Source organism: Sturnus vulgaris, chromosome 3 (genome assembly GCF_052056855.1).
Source record: "Sturnus vulgaris isolate bStuVul1 chromosome 3, bStuVul1.hap1, whole genome shotgun sequence".
Lineage (NCBI taxonomy): Eukaryota > Metazoa > Chordata > Aves > Passeriformes > Sturnidae > Sturnus > Sturnus vulgaris.
In genome coordinates this window covers 88,571,654-88,587,015 of record NC_142245.1, presented here as the reverse complement: position 1 = coordinate 88,587,015, position 15,362 = coordinate 88,571,654, and the positions used below count along the sequence as shown (strand labels likewise).

The 15,362-nt window shown below is 37.2% G+C and overlaps 1 protein-coding gene across 1 annotated transcript in view; it reads right to left on the bottom strand.

Annotated features, from left to right (window-relative positions):
* Positions 1–15,362, bottom strand: part of EYS (EGF-like photoreceptor maintenance factor) — a 789,024-nt gene that overhangs the window by 595,893 nt on the left and 177,769 nt on the right. Inside the window, exons 11-12 of the mRNA XM_088162233.1 lie at positions 12,839–13,092; positions 1,501–1,605 (exon numbers count right to left, since the gene is read on the bottom strand). Coding sequence (XP_088018359.1) covers positions 1,501–1,605; positions 12,839–13,092 — 359 coding nt within the window. The remainder of the gene's footprint in view (positions 1–1,500; positions 1,606–12,838; positions 13,093–15,362) is intronic.

Genomic DNA, 15,362 nt, shown 5'->3' with positions numbered 1-15,362 from the left:
GGCTTTTCTTTAAAGAAAGAAGCATAGACAATTACTAATACAATGCCACAACAGTTTTGTTTCCTGTCACTGACATGCATTCTGCTGTATGAAAGAGATCTCCTTTTAGATCTGTGGAAAAATGAGGTGCAGGATGCTTCTGTGTAAAACCCACCGTAGACAAAAGTTTTGGGGAACACCAACAAGAGTCAAAACACATGGTAGCTAAGTGGTGCATTGAGCATGATAATCTCCATCTGAGAAGAACAAAGCAGATAATGTTTGTGTTACTGTTTTGCTGTGGCCTTTATTCAGGGAAACTCCTGACAGGCTTACATTTGTCTCAGTGAAGCAAAAGCATCACCTTATCTTTGAAGATATAACTCAGTATTGTCTTCAGTTCCCAACTCAGCAGATACCGGCCTTAAGGCATTTAAGGATCTTATGTTATTAAATACATTAAAGTTCTCTTAGATAAGCTGTTCAGGTTGAGAAGAGTCATTGGAGACCTGTATTTCAGTACTCTGACATTTCGAGGCTTTACTGATCACCATCAGTTTATCTTCAAAACACCACAGTACTATAAGTACTTCTTAGCCCATAACAGTATAAAATTAGTTTTCTTGACCTTATTTTCCATAGGAACAATGAGCTTATAAATGCACACATCAGAACAAAAACAATTTTAGAATTTATCAATAATTTATCATCCATATTTATGAATTAACTTACAAGTTGCAAAATTGGTACCCCAGGCTCGTTTGATCAAAACAATTTCTAAAGTTAGGAATTTCTAACTCACTCTTTTCTGCATTTTCTTAGTCAACACAAAATTACATGTAAAATCTCAAATTAAACCATTTATATGTAATTAGCAAAGCAAAATCTTCAGTATCATATATCTTTCCCTCTAATTTTGATTGATCTTTGTGCATTGTTCTTAATTCACTTGCCACCTGGCCTGATGCATCTTAGATGCCCCTTATATCCTCTAGCATATCTTCCAGCCTTATACAATACTTTGGCTACATCAGGACATTTCAGATGCCACGAAGATCAGGCAACCAGATTGAGATCACAGAAACTTTAGAGTAATGTTCAGTTCCTTTGGGAATTGGTAATTAGGCCAGTGGAATAAGATTTGAAAGATTGGGGGTTTTATGTTGGCTAAATTTCAACATTTTGCTGCCTAAACCCTACATTTTTTGAAATAATGTGTTGCTGTAAGGTGTCTATGCAAATGCTCACCAAATAATTTAACATCTTCAGTTCTGTCATATTTCTTTCCCAATGAATTCCAGTACAAGTACTTTTTAATCTAAGAAATCTATAATTTATAAGAATACTTATGAAAAATTAGAGAAAAAGTTTCTTTTTATTAGTCTAATTAGCTAGCTCTGTAAATTTCACAATGCAAGCAGAATTCTTGCATTGTACAAGACTTTATAGCACTTGCATAGCAAATGTAGGACTCCCTTATTGTGCCAAAGTAGCAATTGCATAAAAGGTATAAATGCTTACCAAAAGGGCAGTTGCATTTGAAGCCACTAATGTCCTCTTCACAGGTTCCTCCATTCCAACAGGGTCTGTCTTGACATTCATTGATGCGAACAGAACATGTTTCTCCTGAAAATTTGAATTAAAAAAAAAAAAATTAAGACAAATATACTGGCATGTTCAAATCATTTTCATTTGTAATGAAAAAAGTGTATGGGATTTTCACAGTTTAGGTGGTGACCCCACTGGCCACGGTACACTGCATACACAGGACCACTGACAGACTCTCTGAGTGCCATGAATTTTTCTGTTTCATTGGTTACAAGGCAATCCATTATGACAGGCAAAGTTGGAAGCATTATAATCAGGCAAATAGAAAGCTTTCCTACTGAGGTAGTAGTACATAATCCTGAAGTTTCTTTTCTTTCCAGTATACAAATCTACAGCATACAAGCCATATCTGTCCAGTTTTGTCAATAATTTTGTTTCATTTTGCTCTCTAACACCTTTAAAACAGAATTGTGAAGTATCATTGCATATGCAAATCAGGTCAACACTGATTTACAGACATTTATGTGTAATAGAACTATCGACCTATGTTCTACAGCGGGTTGTCAGTACTTTAATACTGGACATTTCTCTTCATCCATGTAATACAAAGGAGTAAGATCAAATCATAAAGAACATTTAATGAGGAAATATGAAGATAAAAGGGGATGAAATAATTAAGATCAAAGCTAGGAAACATAGTGAAATGTAGATTTTTAATCTACAAAAGAGATTGCTTTGATATGTAACAGGAAAAGCTATTTTTAGTGTATTGGATTTGCATGGCCAGGTTTTGGTAGAAGGAGGAGCACAGGGATGGCTTCTCCGAGAAAGTGGCAGAAGATTTCTCCATGTCCAAGAAAGCCTGTACCAGCCAAGTCCAAGGCAGACACACTGCTGGCTAAGGCTGGCTGGACCAATTAGAGATGGCGATAACACCTCTGTGATAACACATTTAAGAAGGAAAAAAAGTTCCTGTGCAGGTGAAACTGCAGTCATAGAGCAGCTGAGTGAGAATATGTGAGAGGAACAGCTCTGCAGACACCAAGGTCAGTGCAGAATGGGGGGCAGGAGATGCTCCAGGTGCCAGAGCTGAGATTCCCCTGCAGCCCCTGGTGCAGCCCATGGTGGGGCAGCTGTGCCCCTGCAGCCCATGGGGGCCATGGGGATGCAGAGATCCACCTGCAGCCCGGGGAGCAGACCCACACTGGAGCAGGTGGATGCCTGAGAGGAAGCTGTGAACCTGTTAGAGGTCCATGCTGGAACATGGCAGGAACTTGGCAGGGATCTGCAGATCCATGGACAGCGGAGCCCACACTGTAGCAGGGTTCCTGGTAAAACTTGTGGGGACCACACTGGAACAGCCTTCCTTGAAGGACTGCACACTATGGAAGAATGACCTCTGCTGAAGTAGTTTGTGGGAAACTATTTCCCCTGGGATGGATTAATGTTGGAGAAGTTAATGAAGAACTATTTCCGTTTGGAAAGACCCCATGATGGAGCAGGGAAAGGATTCCTCTTCCTGAGCAGTGGGAGAAGCCACAGATGATGAACTGACCATAAGTCCCATTCTCTGTCTCCCTGTGTGCTGTTGGTAGGGAGCAGGTAGAGTTGGGAAGGAGGGATGGGTGGGTGAAGGTGTTTTTAAAGGTCTTATTTTACTTCTCATTATACTGCGTTGATTTTATTAGTAATAAATTCAATTAATATCTCTAATTCTAGTGTTTTGCCTGTGATGGTATTTGGTGAGTGATCTCCCCTTGAGAGATCAAGCCATGAGCCCTTTGATAGATCTTCTCTCCCCTGTCCAGTTACAGAGGGGAGTGATAGAGAGGATTTGGTGGGAGCCTGATGTCTAGCCAGGGTCAACCCACTACGTATTCCAGTCATAGGAATATGGAAGTAAATCACGTCAGCAGTTATAACAAGTCAGCAGTGTGGAAAGCATGGTGAGCTTTCTGTATATCTCACAGCAGAAGATAGAAAGAAACCAAATGCTGATATACCTCTGAATTCTTTGCAGGGTGAAAATAATTTGGTCTCTTCTCTGTACCACACCTACATGCCCTCTCATAGACTCGTATGGACTAAGACTCTTGGCTCCCAAAACCTGTATCTACTAGATATAAAAGGTCTTCATTGGAGAAATGAATCACCAAGATTCTATTCCACACATAAACTTGTGATAGAAGGGCTACTATTGGTTTTTTGCCTGCCCCTAAACATGCTCTGCATTTTCTATAAGATTTGAAGATACATGGATGAAAAGGAGGAGAAAAAGCATAGTCCAGGGACAGTTCAGGTAACTCAGTAAACTAAAAACTTTCTGCTAAGAGCAGCTGCTGAGTGCTGTCTAACATATGCCATGGCACCAGTGAGCATTGCAGAAAGGACTGGCCAACTTATAAATTAATTTCTGAGTTCTTCAATTTTTTAAAGAATTTTCTTTGAAGTGATGATAAGGTAGTTGTACTATATACAACCTTGATGATCTAATTCTGGTATTTTGCATTCCTTATGCTTTTGAGTTCAGATCCCTGATTATGGTGGGTCTCTTTTGAGGGAGAAAAATAAAAATGCATTGGCATCTGTTCTCGTCCTCTGAATAGGCAGGTGGAGAGTAGCACAAATAGCACAAACATCACTGCAGAAGTAAATTATCTGGCCACAAGCCATAGGCAAGCTGAAGCATGTACTAGAAAAACTCCTTGAAACAGATTCTTTCACCTCCCTCGAACTGTTAAAGGTTAAAGCAAATGCAGTTTCAAGGGAAATAATAGAGCAAGATCGTCCTCATATACTGATGATATCCAAGATAACATGCAAGGGGGAATTTAGGAATTCATGTTCTCAGAGTACAAAGGTAATATGTGGGCAGTATTTTAAAAATATTTCAGAGGGACTCAAAGAATCTATGAAGCTACTGTGAAAAATGCTGGACAGATACAGAGAAACTTTTTTGTTTTTAGTATGCAGCTCCTCTCAACTACACATTTGAAATGTATGATGAGAACCTTCTTTGAAAGTCAGATAAAATTTGTTAATTGGCTACAAATTACATTCAACATCAAAGTATGTTAATATAAATATTTTTTTGGTGTATGCTTTTAAGGTTAAAATTAATACAATACATCCAAACATAATTACTAGTAAAACATATCATTTAATTAGCTATTTAATAAATCATAGCTTGAGGTCTGAGTTCATATACACTTTAAAGGCATCATATCACCACTTCAGAAGTACAAAGAGAATGTTAAAAATTACCATGAGCCAACTCTACTTCTACTGACACTATGGAATATTTTATGCTGTATAAAACTGCAGTGTTCTCAAATATATAACAGACAATTACAGGAAAGTCTGTCACTTTTGCAAATTGCATTACCTGATCTTTAACAGCAATATTTTCTTCCTGTATACTGAGGATATGCAAGACATTATTCTGCAGGAGCACAAAGGTGTTGAGAAGAACGTAGGGACCTGAGACAGTGAATGCTAAAAAAAATTAGCAAAGATATATAATCGTCCTCCAGTGTTACTGGTATAATTTACTCTCTTTAAAACAGTCATGCTATTTTAACAAATGGAGGGACTCTTCTCAGGTAAATATAACTGCAGATGAAAGACAAAAAAAAGATCAAGTTTCATAAGTGTAACGGATGAAGTCTCATTGAATATTCCTTACTTTCAGAAGTGCAGCTCTGTAGGATCACTAGATTGAAAGTTTGTACCTTTCAAAATTTGGATGTCTTTTTTCTGCTTAACATAAATACATTAACTTTGCACTTTATCTGAACTTATCAAACTATTGTTAGATCTTGTGGAATACCCACAAAACTGAAGGGTTTTTTGTTATTGAAATAAGTTTAATTTCAAACTGTTCTCAAATATAATATTCAGACATTAGAATAAATGTCTGAAATTAATTCAGAAATTAGAATAAAACTGAAATAATTTGAGAGCTTCTTTTCCTAATGTAATAACGTTATATTTAAGGTATCTCTTATTAAGTGCCACCACCATTATAACACTTCTGTCTGAATTACAAAAACACATGCAAACAGATCAAAATAAAAAGTTTATTTTAAATACTGTTTACGTCAATTTTTGTTTTATTGGCAAAACGAAATATAATGTGTAGGCACATTGAATTGACAATGTAAAGGCACACAGAATGAACACAATTAAGAAAAGGATGTGTAAGAATATGTTTTGAAGTAAACTCCTCACTTGAGGAAATATTCATGACATAAAATTAATCTTTCTATTCTGAGATCAAATGAAAAGCATATGATTTAAAATTCTGTTTAATGTAAACTTAATGAAGTACTATTAAAAAAAAAAAAAGAGAGAGAAAACAAACCACAAGGGTCTTATAAAGTTCAAGAAGTAGCCAAAATATTAACAGTGGATTTGAGAATTGCCTTCACAACAACCCTGTCTTACTGTCCACCATTTTATAAAACATGTATAATTGCAAAGCATTTAGTCATGTACCTGATAATGAATTGTGTAATTTTGTTGCTTGCTAAGCAACATAAGTTATTCTGTTAGATAAGAGGTGCATCAAGCTGAGTAATACTTCTGCTGAAAGTTTCTGCTTTGCAGAAAATGCAGTTATGAAAAAGAAAGACAGACGGTCCAGGTGAGGCTTTTATGAACTCGAAAGACAATTTTTTTTCTCAACTTTGTTGTTCCATACACTTAGTTATTTTTCAATTTTCTTTGAGGTCTTTTCTATGTAAGATATTGTAGTAGTTAAAAATGCAAAACAAATCTAATTTTTATTTATATCATATAGAACATTTCTGTGAATGCCTTTTAGAGATTGAAAAAAAATGTATATGATGTGTCAAGCCACTCCATCCTCTTAGCTTCCATGGAAGAGTTTTAACTCAGAGAAAGTCTCTGAGTGACTCTTCAAATGTAAACTGTCCAGACCCCAGCTCATCGATGTCCATGGGATTACACTGTGTATCTGACAGGCTGCACTGGCACAATGTGCCAGCAATAATCAATCTTCCCGAGCAGGAAACGCCAGCCAGAGTAACCCTGAAAAGGCTGCACTACCCAATGGCCTGAGCTGCAAAGCCCAGCCTTGCTGTGTGCTGGAAATGTGGGAACAGACATGAGCTGGGCTGCCAGGATGGCTAGTCCTATCAAGATAGGAACTGTATGAATGGAAAGGGAAGCGTTTCAAGTGCAGAACAGTTGTGGGAATAAAACAAACCTGATTGCCTTCCTTTGTCAGCAAAATTAATTATTTTATTTTTCCAGATGACCCTGCTTCAGCCAATTCCTATCAAGCAGCTATCAGAGCCCTGAGAGCACTAATGCATCCAAGTTGACTGAAGACACACCGAGGTCCTTCCCACACACCCTGCCCGTTGTCAATGAGTTCAGCTGGGGGCACCCCGATCTGGCCTGAACTACTATGTAGATGTTTTAGTTTCCAAACCTGCCTCCCTTCCTGTCTCAAGAGTGATCTTGTATGGTTTGTTGTTTCTTTTTTTTTTTTTTTTTTTCTTTTAGGATGGATCACTTGTATATACATTGCAGATTTGTCTCTGGTTCTGTCTCCTGCTGCTTCTAACTTGCTTCCCTAGCTGGAGCCTGGATCTGGTCCATTGCTTGTGCTGTCTGGGGCTTGTCAGGGAACCTGTTACCACACACTGGTTCTGACTTCCCTGCTTGGATGTTGCAGAACTCTGCAACTTGTTTAGTGATGGCAATGTTGCACTAAGGTTAAACTTGGATTCTAGTTTGTGATTCCTGTCATGGAGCACCCTTGATCTTGCTGCTCCCTGGAAATAAGTTCAATCTTCATAATGTGTTAGGGTGTCCATCAGCTGTTCTAGACTTGATTCGTATAAAGGAATAAGCTTTCTTAAACTTACTTGTGGCAAAAAGGATTGGATTTCACATAAATTCAAGGACTTTCCTTCAAGATCTGTTTTACTTGGTGATATACTATTCACACATTACAGAAGGGGGCAACTGTTTAAAAATATCCAGTAAATGTAAAACTAATTAATAATGTACTGAAAATACAAACACTAAACATTTCCTCAGACTCCAGATATCATCTGGGCTTCTCCTGTGTATTTGTTGAATAAAAAAGTAAAAACAAAGCTCAGAAATTTAAAGTAATGGAATCATTTCAAAAAGCCCATATGCCATTTTTTTCTCTTTTTGAGAAAAAAAAAATGCTGAAGAGCATGACATATAGAATATATGAATGTCAAACTCAAAAAGCCACTGTGAGGCCTATGTTAGTGATGAGCTTTAATACTGTTATTTATTAATTACATATAGGTGAAGAAATGATGCACCATATTTTGCTATGCGGGGTACAGTATATATTCAGAATGAAGAGATTTCCCAAGCCTTAACTCTACAATCAATATTAAATAGATACAAGCCCTCAAGAGAAACCAGTGAGGCAACACTGCCTATCTGCTTAGAGCTCTCAGTTACTGCCTTCACATTTTTGCAGGCATCTAAACAGAAAAGAGTTTTAATGAAGGACACGTTTGAATAAATATGTGATTTTTTTCCAATTAATTCCAAGAAGGGCTTCCATTAAACCAGAAATAAATAGAAAGCTATTTCTTTAGACATACCAGTCATCATGAAAGCTGGAATTATTTGATGCTGAACATTGATGTATCGAGATAGAGTTAACATAAAGATATGGGAGAAAGGATAGACTACGAATTAATCCAAATGTGAACTGGGAATTACTCTGAAGCATTATGCTACATTAGAATGACTGAACCAGAAGATGGCAATATAGAGAGTCACCATATGATCAAAAATTTAAAAAGCTTAAAAATTTATTAATTTAATTTTAAAAAATCATACTTCAAACTTTCAAGTTTAACATGTGAAGTTCTCTTATAGGCATTTGATATTTCATCTGAAAGTGAATTTACTATTTATGAAGAAAAATGAAGAACATCTGGATTTTTTTAAAAGCTAAATTACATACAAACAACATAACAAACACAAAAAATGAGTTAAGAATAAATGTGGGGGTTTTAGTTGTACACAGAGATACAAATCACTGATTCATAACATGTAGTTATGACTGAACTTGAAATCTGTTTTGTACTAGAAAATATCCCAGGATCATAAACCCTCAGAGACTATGAAAATGTAATTGCTAGGGTAGTGATAACATTTTTATAAGTTTAAACAGCTTTTTATTAATTGTTTGTGGTTTATATTCTGAAAAATCCGAAAATATATTCAGTACGTGTGATAATGACACACTTAATGGGTAATATTATGAGATTTCTTTTTTCTTTAAATTTGCTTCTATGAATGCTATTATACAATATCTCTTCATGTGATAAAATGAAGATTTAAAAAAAATGTTTTCCAGTAATACATAATTATATAATTTATATAAGTAAGTCCTCACAGTAAGAGTCACAGAATGGTTGAGATTGGAAGTGACTTCTGAAGGTCATTTTGTCCAATCCCCTGTTCAAGCAGGAACACCCCGAGCCAGTTTCACAGAACCATGTACAAATGGCTTTTGAATATCTCCAAGGATGGAGACTCCATAACCCCCATGATCAATCTGTGGCAGTACTCAGTCACCTTCACAGTAATAAAGTATTTCCTGATGTTCAGACAGCAGCATCTGTATTTCCCTTCATGCCAATTGTCTCTGGTTCTGTCACTGAGAACTACTGAAAAGAGCCTGGCTCCATCTTCTATACACCCTCTCTTCAGGTATTTGTATACATTGATAAGATCCCTCTCTGCACCTTTCTTCTTCATGCTGAAGAGTTTAAGCTTCCTCAGGTTTTCCTTACGGAAGAAATGCTCCAGCCCCTTAATTATCCTTGTGTCTTTACTGTCCTCTCTCCAGCGTGCCTGTGTCTGTTACAGGGAAATCCAGAACTCAACACAGTCCTACAGGTACAGCCTCAGTACCAGCGCTGAGGGAAAGGATAACTTTCCTCGACTTGTGACAAAACACCTCCTATTGCAGCCCAGGCATGTGCCTTCTATGAACAAGGGCACACTGCTATCTCACATTCAACTTGATGTCCACCAAGACCCCCAGGCTCTTCCTGCAAAGCTGCATACCAGCTGATCAGCCCATGGTATCCACTGGTACATGGAGTTATTCCTCCCCTTTCTGAAGCCTCTGGTGGTCCCTCTGGGTGGCAGCACAATCCTGTGGTGTGTCAGCCACTCCTCCCATCTTTGTGTCTTCTGCAAACTTTCTGAAGGTGCACTTTGCCTCATTGGTCAGGTCAGTAATGAAGTTAAAAAGGACTGGATCCTCTGTTTACTCCTGGAGTACACCACTGGTTACTCCTGGAAAGGCTGACTCCATGACAAACATCTTCCTCTGGTCTCTCATTCAGTTCTCAGCTCCCCTCACTGTCTGTTCATCTAGCCTATACTTCATCAGCTTTTCATGAGGATCTTGTGGAAGATCATGCAGAAAGCTTTGTGAATGTCAAGGTAGAGAATACACACTGCTCACCCCTCATTTACAAGCCAGTCGTTTCACTTGTTTAACAAATTGGAAGTTTAACAAGTTGGACAAGTATGACTAACCCTTGCTGAAACCATGCTGATTACTCCAGATAATTTTCTTGTTATTCGCAATTTCCAAGATTAACTGCTCCATTACCTCAAAAAGGATCAAGGCAACAGCGAGCTGCTCAAAATTTTCCAGGACTTCATTTTTGCCCTTCTTGAAAAGTGACATTTGCTTTCCTCCATTCTGTGGGTGCTTCTGCTAATCAATATGATCTATTAAAGTTAAATGACAGTGACTTTGCAATGACGTCTACCAGCTCTCACAGAATTGCATATCCAAAGAAAGGCAACAAAACTGGTGAAGGGTCTAGAGTACAAGCCATACTGAGCAGCTGGGAGGGAGCTGGGCTTGTTAAGCAGGAAAAAAGAATGAGAGGGAACCTTATTACCCTCTTCAGCTACTTGAAAGGAGGTTGTAATAAGGTGGGGATCAGTCTCTTTTACAAAGTTACAAGTGATAGGATGAGAGGATATGGCTTCAAGTTGTGCCAAAGGAGGTTTAGAATAGATATTAGGGGAAAAAATCTTCACTAAAAGGGTGGTCATGCATCGAAATAGGTTGCCCAAGGAAATGGCGAAATTGACACACCTGGAACTGTTTATTAGGTGTGCTGATGGGGCACATGGGGATATGGTTGAATATGGTGGTGCTATCTTAGCATTTGGACAAAGTGATCTTAGAGGGTTTTTACAGCTTTATTGACTATAAAACCCTATGATACTATAATTTGTGGGTGCATCCCAACAGGGCCCATGGGCATACACATATCCAGCTTGCCTAAGTATTTCCTGACATGGGTCTCATCCATCAAGGGTGTGTCTTACTTGCTTCAGACTTTTTCTCCGGTCTCCAGGATGGTGGATTTTTGAAGGACAATTTTACCAGTACAGACTGAGACAAATGCAGTAGTTACAACCTCAAACTTTTCCATGTCCAGTCTCATTAAGAATGGGAGTACATTTTCCTTTCTCTCCCTTTTGCCACCTACATACTCACAGAAACTCTTTTTGATGTCTTTCACATTTCTTGTCATACTCAACCTAACCTTTGACTTTCCTAAACTTATTGCTGCATGCTCAGATAGTGTCTCTCCATTTCCTGCCAGGTTACCTGTCCTTCCTTCCACCTTCTGTCAGTATTCTTTCTTTTGGGGGGGGTCGAATTTGGCCAGGAGTTTCTTGATCATCCACACAGGACTCCTGGTGTTTTTTGTCCACTCTCTGAGACAAATAACTCTTGAGCTGAGAAGTTGTGATAGATTTTCTTAGGCCCTCCCCAGAAAGGTTTTATCCCATGGGACTCTTCCAAGCAGATCTTATACTCCACAGTATTCTCCCTGTAGAAGATATCAGGGTGGTTGAAGTTCCCCATGAAGTCCAGCAAAGTACAAATTAAGGCTTGAAATTTAAGCAGCAAGACGGAAATATACTGTGTTAGATTTTGCACAGGTGAGCCTATTTTCTTCACTTTTATTCAGACTTACAGTTCTGCTATCATAATGGAATTTAAGTAAATTCAGGGACAATTCTCTGTTTTATTGCGCATTTATTAATAAATGAGCATGAACAGGAAGTAACATATTTTATTAAATGTGTAAGCAAATGACCAAGATATTATAATCAACCAAAATTGAGGACAACAAATCTGCGAGTGTATATCACATACATAAATGCATAAATAAATATATGTAAATGAAACATGTAAATGAATGTAAACATATTTGAAATTTAAAATGTTAGTGCCTAAATGTTAAAATTATGTGTAGCTAGCCAGAATGAATAATGAAAAAATAACAGTGAAGTTATAATTACTTAGTATTTCAGTGGTTTAACTGGGATTTCAAAATCTATTGCTACACAGACTCTCTGAATTGGAGCAAAAGCCCTCAGCAGCTTAGAAGAAGAATCTGCAACTTAATGTTTAGTTAGTACAAGTGACACTGTGCATACTATGCTATTTATTTCTGCTTTCATTATTGATACCACAGATTGTCAACAGAGAACCATTTGGAGCATTAATTGCTTGTTCTTGATGATATAGACTAAAGGCTGAAAATGCAATAATTTGGTATCACTTTATTCAAAATTATTTTATGTCTCCCACGTGTAGTCTGAATATTACTATTATTCACATAAAACAAAAATTGGTGCAAAAAGAAATCAGTGTCGGGATGTGTAGGATTTATCTAATGCAATGCAGAAATCTACAGCCCATCTCTTCCTAGAAAAGATGTCTAGGACAGACAGATGCCCTATCTCCCTCCAGTGTATAGAAGAGTCTGAACAACTTCCTCAAATATAGCTGATTATATTCTATACATGCAGACAGATGATACTGCTGATCTCATTCCTCTTCAAGCTTACATTTTCCTGTTCTGTACCAAAACATTTATCAGCCTGTGTATGACTGAAGCCATAACATGTAAGACTGCGTAAGTGTGAAATTAAAATAATCCATTTTAAATTGTGTTTTGGAACTTCATGGATTTTTTTTTCCCAACAGAATCAAAGCTAATACTCAGAATTTTACATTTAGTGGAGGGAAGGTCACTGGGGAACTGTTAGGAGGGACAACCTAAGAATTTAAATGCTAATTAAGTTAAAACTGTGAATCATAAAATTGCAAATGTATGCATATTTATATTTCTATATAATTGTAATTAAACAGTCACATAAACATTGCTTGCATAAAGTGGGACAATCACATCTGTAATACAAGGCACTTCAAGAGAACAAAACTTACCTTTGAACCCAGCAGTACAATGACAAGAAAAGTGGCCACTTAAATCCATACAAGTAGCTCCATTTTTGCAAGGTGAACTTGAGCATTCATTAATTTCAACTTCACAGAAGGGTCCTTCATATCCAGGCACGCAGTAGCAGCTGTAATTATGCAAGTGGTCCTGGCAGAATCCATATTGAGAGCACTGGTTTCCAATGCAGTTGTCTATATCAAGTTCACAAAATGTGCCGGTGTAACCAAGGGGACATATGCACCTGTTATTGAAATAAGAGAGAAGGGGGGGAAAAATCCAACTAAATCACTAGTTTGGAATATATAGGTCAATAATCACTTAATAAGGTTAACAATACTCTCCCTTTGAATTACTCACAAATGAATCACAATTTTTTTTCAATCTTCTTTCTTTACCTTTAATTAGTCACTAAGTAACTTCATTTCACATGCACTCCTAGCAATAATTAAATTAAAATCTTAGCTATTTACATAGGACCAACTAGGAGCTATATTGATATTAAGCTTCAAAGGAAAATATTGAAAGAGAAAACTCTTATAAATATGAGTATTATGCATTTTAATGGGTTTTTGTGAAAAAAAATGGTTATTTGCTACAATATATCTAGGAAGAAAAAATATTACAACTTGTTTGGATATAAAATGAATATAAAAATGCTTTATCATTAGCAACAAAAGTTACAATTTCTGTCTAACCAACAATAAAAGAATGTATAGAATTCTATAGATGTTGTTCATTATATTTTATAGAAATTGTTCCGAGTATTATTTCCCCAAAATTCAGACAGACATCTAAGCTTTATAAGGTTGGAGACGACTTTTTCATGTTATCCTTTCTACATGTTTATTTTCTTTTTCTGTGTGAATGAAAACAAATCTGGATTATCTCATAGCTGACCCTATAAATTAGAAAATCCCTTGTACTTGGCAATATATTCTTTGATTGGTCCTCTCCTTATCATGTCCAGTGGTCTTCTCACACAGGAGGTAATTTTAAAATAATACATATTCTTGACCCATAGAGATGTTATCCAGAAGATGGAAAGGACTAGCAAGTTAAAGAAGCCTTGATTATAGTAATTTTCTCTACCAAACCATCTGGCAGAAAGAGTGTTTTCCCCTTTATTTTTAACAGAAGTGAATGCTCATGTGGATCTTTACTTCTGTCCTTGCTAACTGTGCCTGCATTTTTTTCTAATGGACATATGGAAACTAAATCAGGAGCTGTGTCTTGGAGTACAAGTAATGGACACCAACTGCAAATGGGCTTTTAGTCCATGGACCAAAATAGAGCTCGGTTAAAGTAAGCCCTCTATATCTCATTTAGTGTAGTTGTGAGCTCTTCAGTTTGCTCTACAGATGCATTGCTACTGCAGTAATGCCTCAAATATATATAGCTCTTGTATCCTCTCTTCTAGCCTTAGTCACTTCTCAGCAAACAAGAAATCTTGGCCTTCTCTTGAGAGCTTCAGCTGATTCTGTTTCTCCTTTTTAAAGGAATGGAGTAACAAAAATTATATCGTACAGCTACTTTACTGTGCTTGTTTTGGATGGGGTAGAGTTAATCTTCACAGTGGGTAGTCCTCATATTCTTTTGGTTTTAATACACTGTTTTGGATTTATGCTGGAAACAGGGTTGATAATACAGAGATGTTTTTGTTATTGCTGAGCATGGCATACACAGAGCCAAGGCGAGGAAGTTGGGGGTGCATGGGAGGCTGGGAGGGGACACAGCCAGGACAGGTGACTCAAACTGACCAAAGGGATATTCCAGACCATGTGACATCACGCTCAGTATATAAAGCAGAGGGAAGGAGGAAAAAGTGAGGGACATTTTGACTCATGGCATTTTTCTTCCGAAGTACATGTTATGTGTGATGAGGCACTGCTCTTCTAGATATGGCTGAACACCTGCTTGCCCATGGGAAGAAGTGAACTCATTCCTTGTTTTGCTTTGCTTGTGTGCATGGCTTTTGCATTTTTTATTAAACTGTCTTTATCTCAACTCAGGAGTTTTCTAACTTTTACCTTTCCAATTCTCTTCCCCATACTGCTGGTGAGGGAGTGAGGGAGTGACTGTGTTGGGCTTGGCTGCAGGTGGCGTTAGGCAATTACATTTATAGCTAAATAAAATTTTGACTTGCACAAAATTTCATTATGCATAAACATTAAAAGCAGGTGTGCTTTTAGTTACCTTTAGTTGCACATTTTCTGAATCTACCTACAATAATAGGGTAAACAACCAGTCATATTAATCTTTCTGGTGCAGTCGATCTCTTTATAGCCTTAAGTTTTTTACAATAAGAATTAGTTTGTGCACTGTGAAAATGCAACTATTCAATCATTCTTTGAAAATTCTTTGAAATCATTGAATGGAAAATTTAACTTAGAGCTCTCCTTAACAAGAATGGGAGGATGAAGAATTTTCTGTCATTTCCTGACGATTACTAGTTGTATAACTTATCTGCAGAGGCCACAGAAGATCTACACAGAAACAGATGTGATGTAGAAT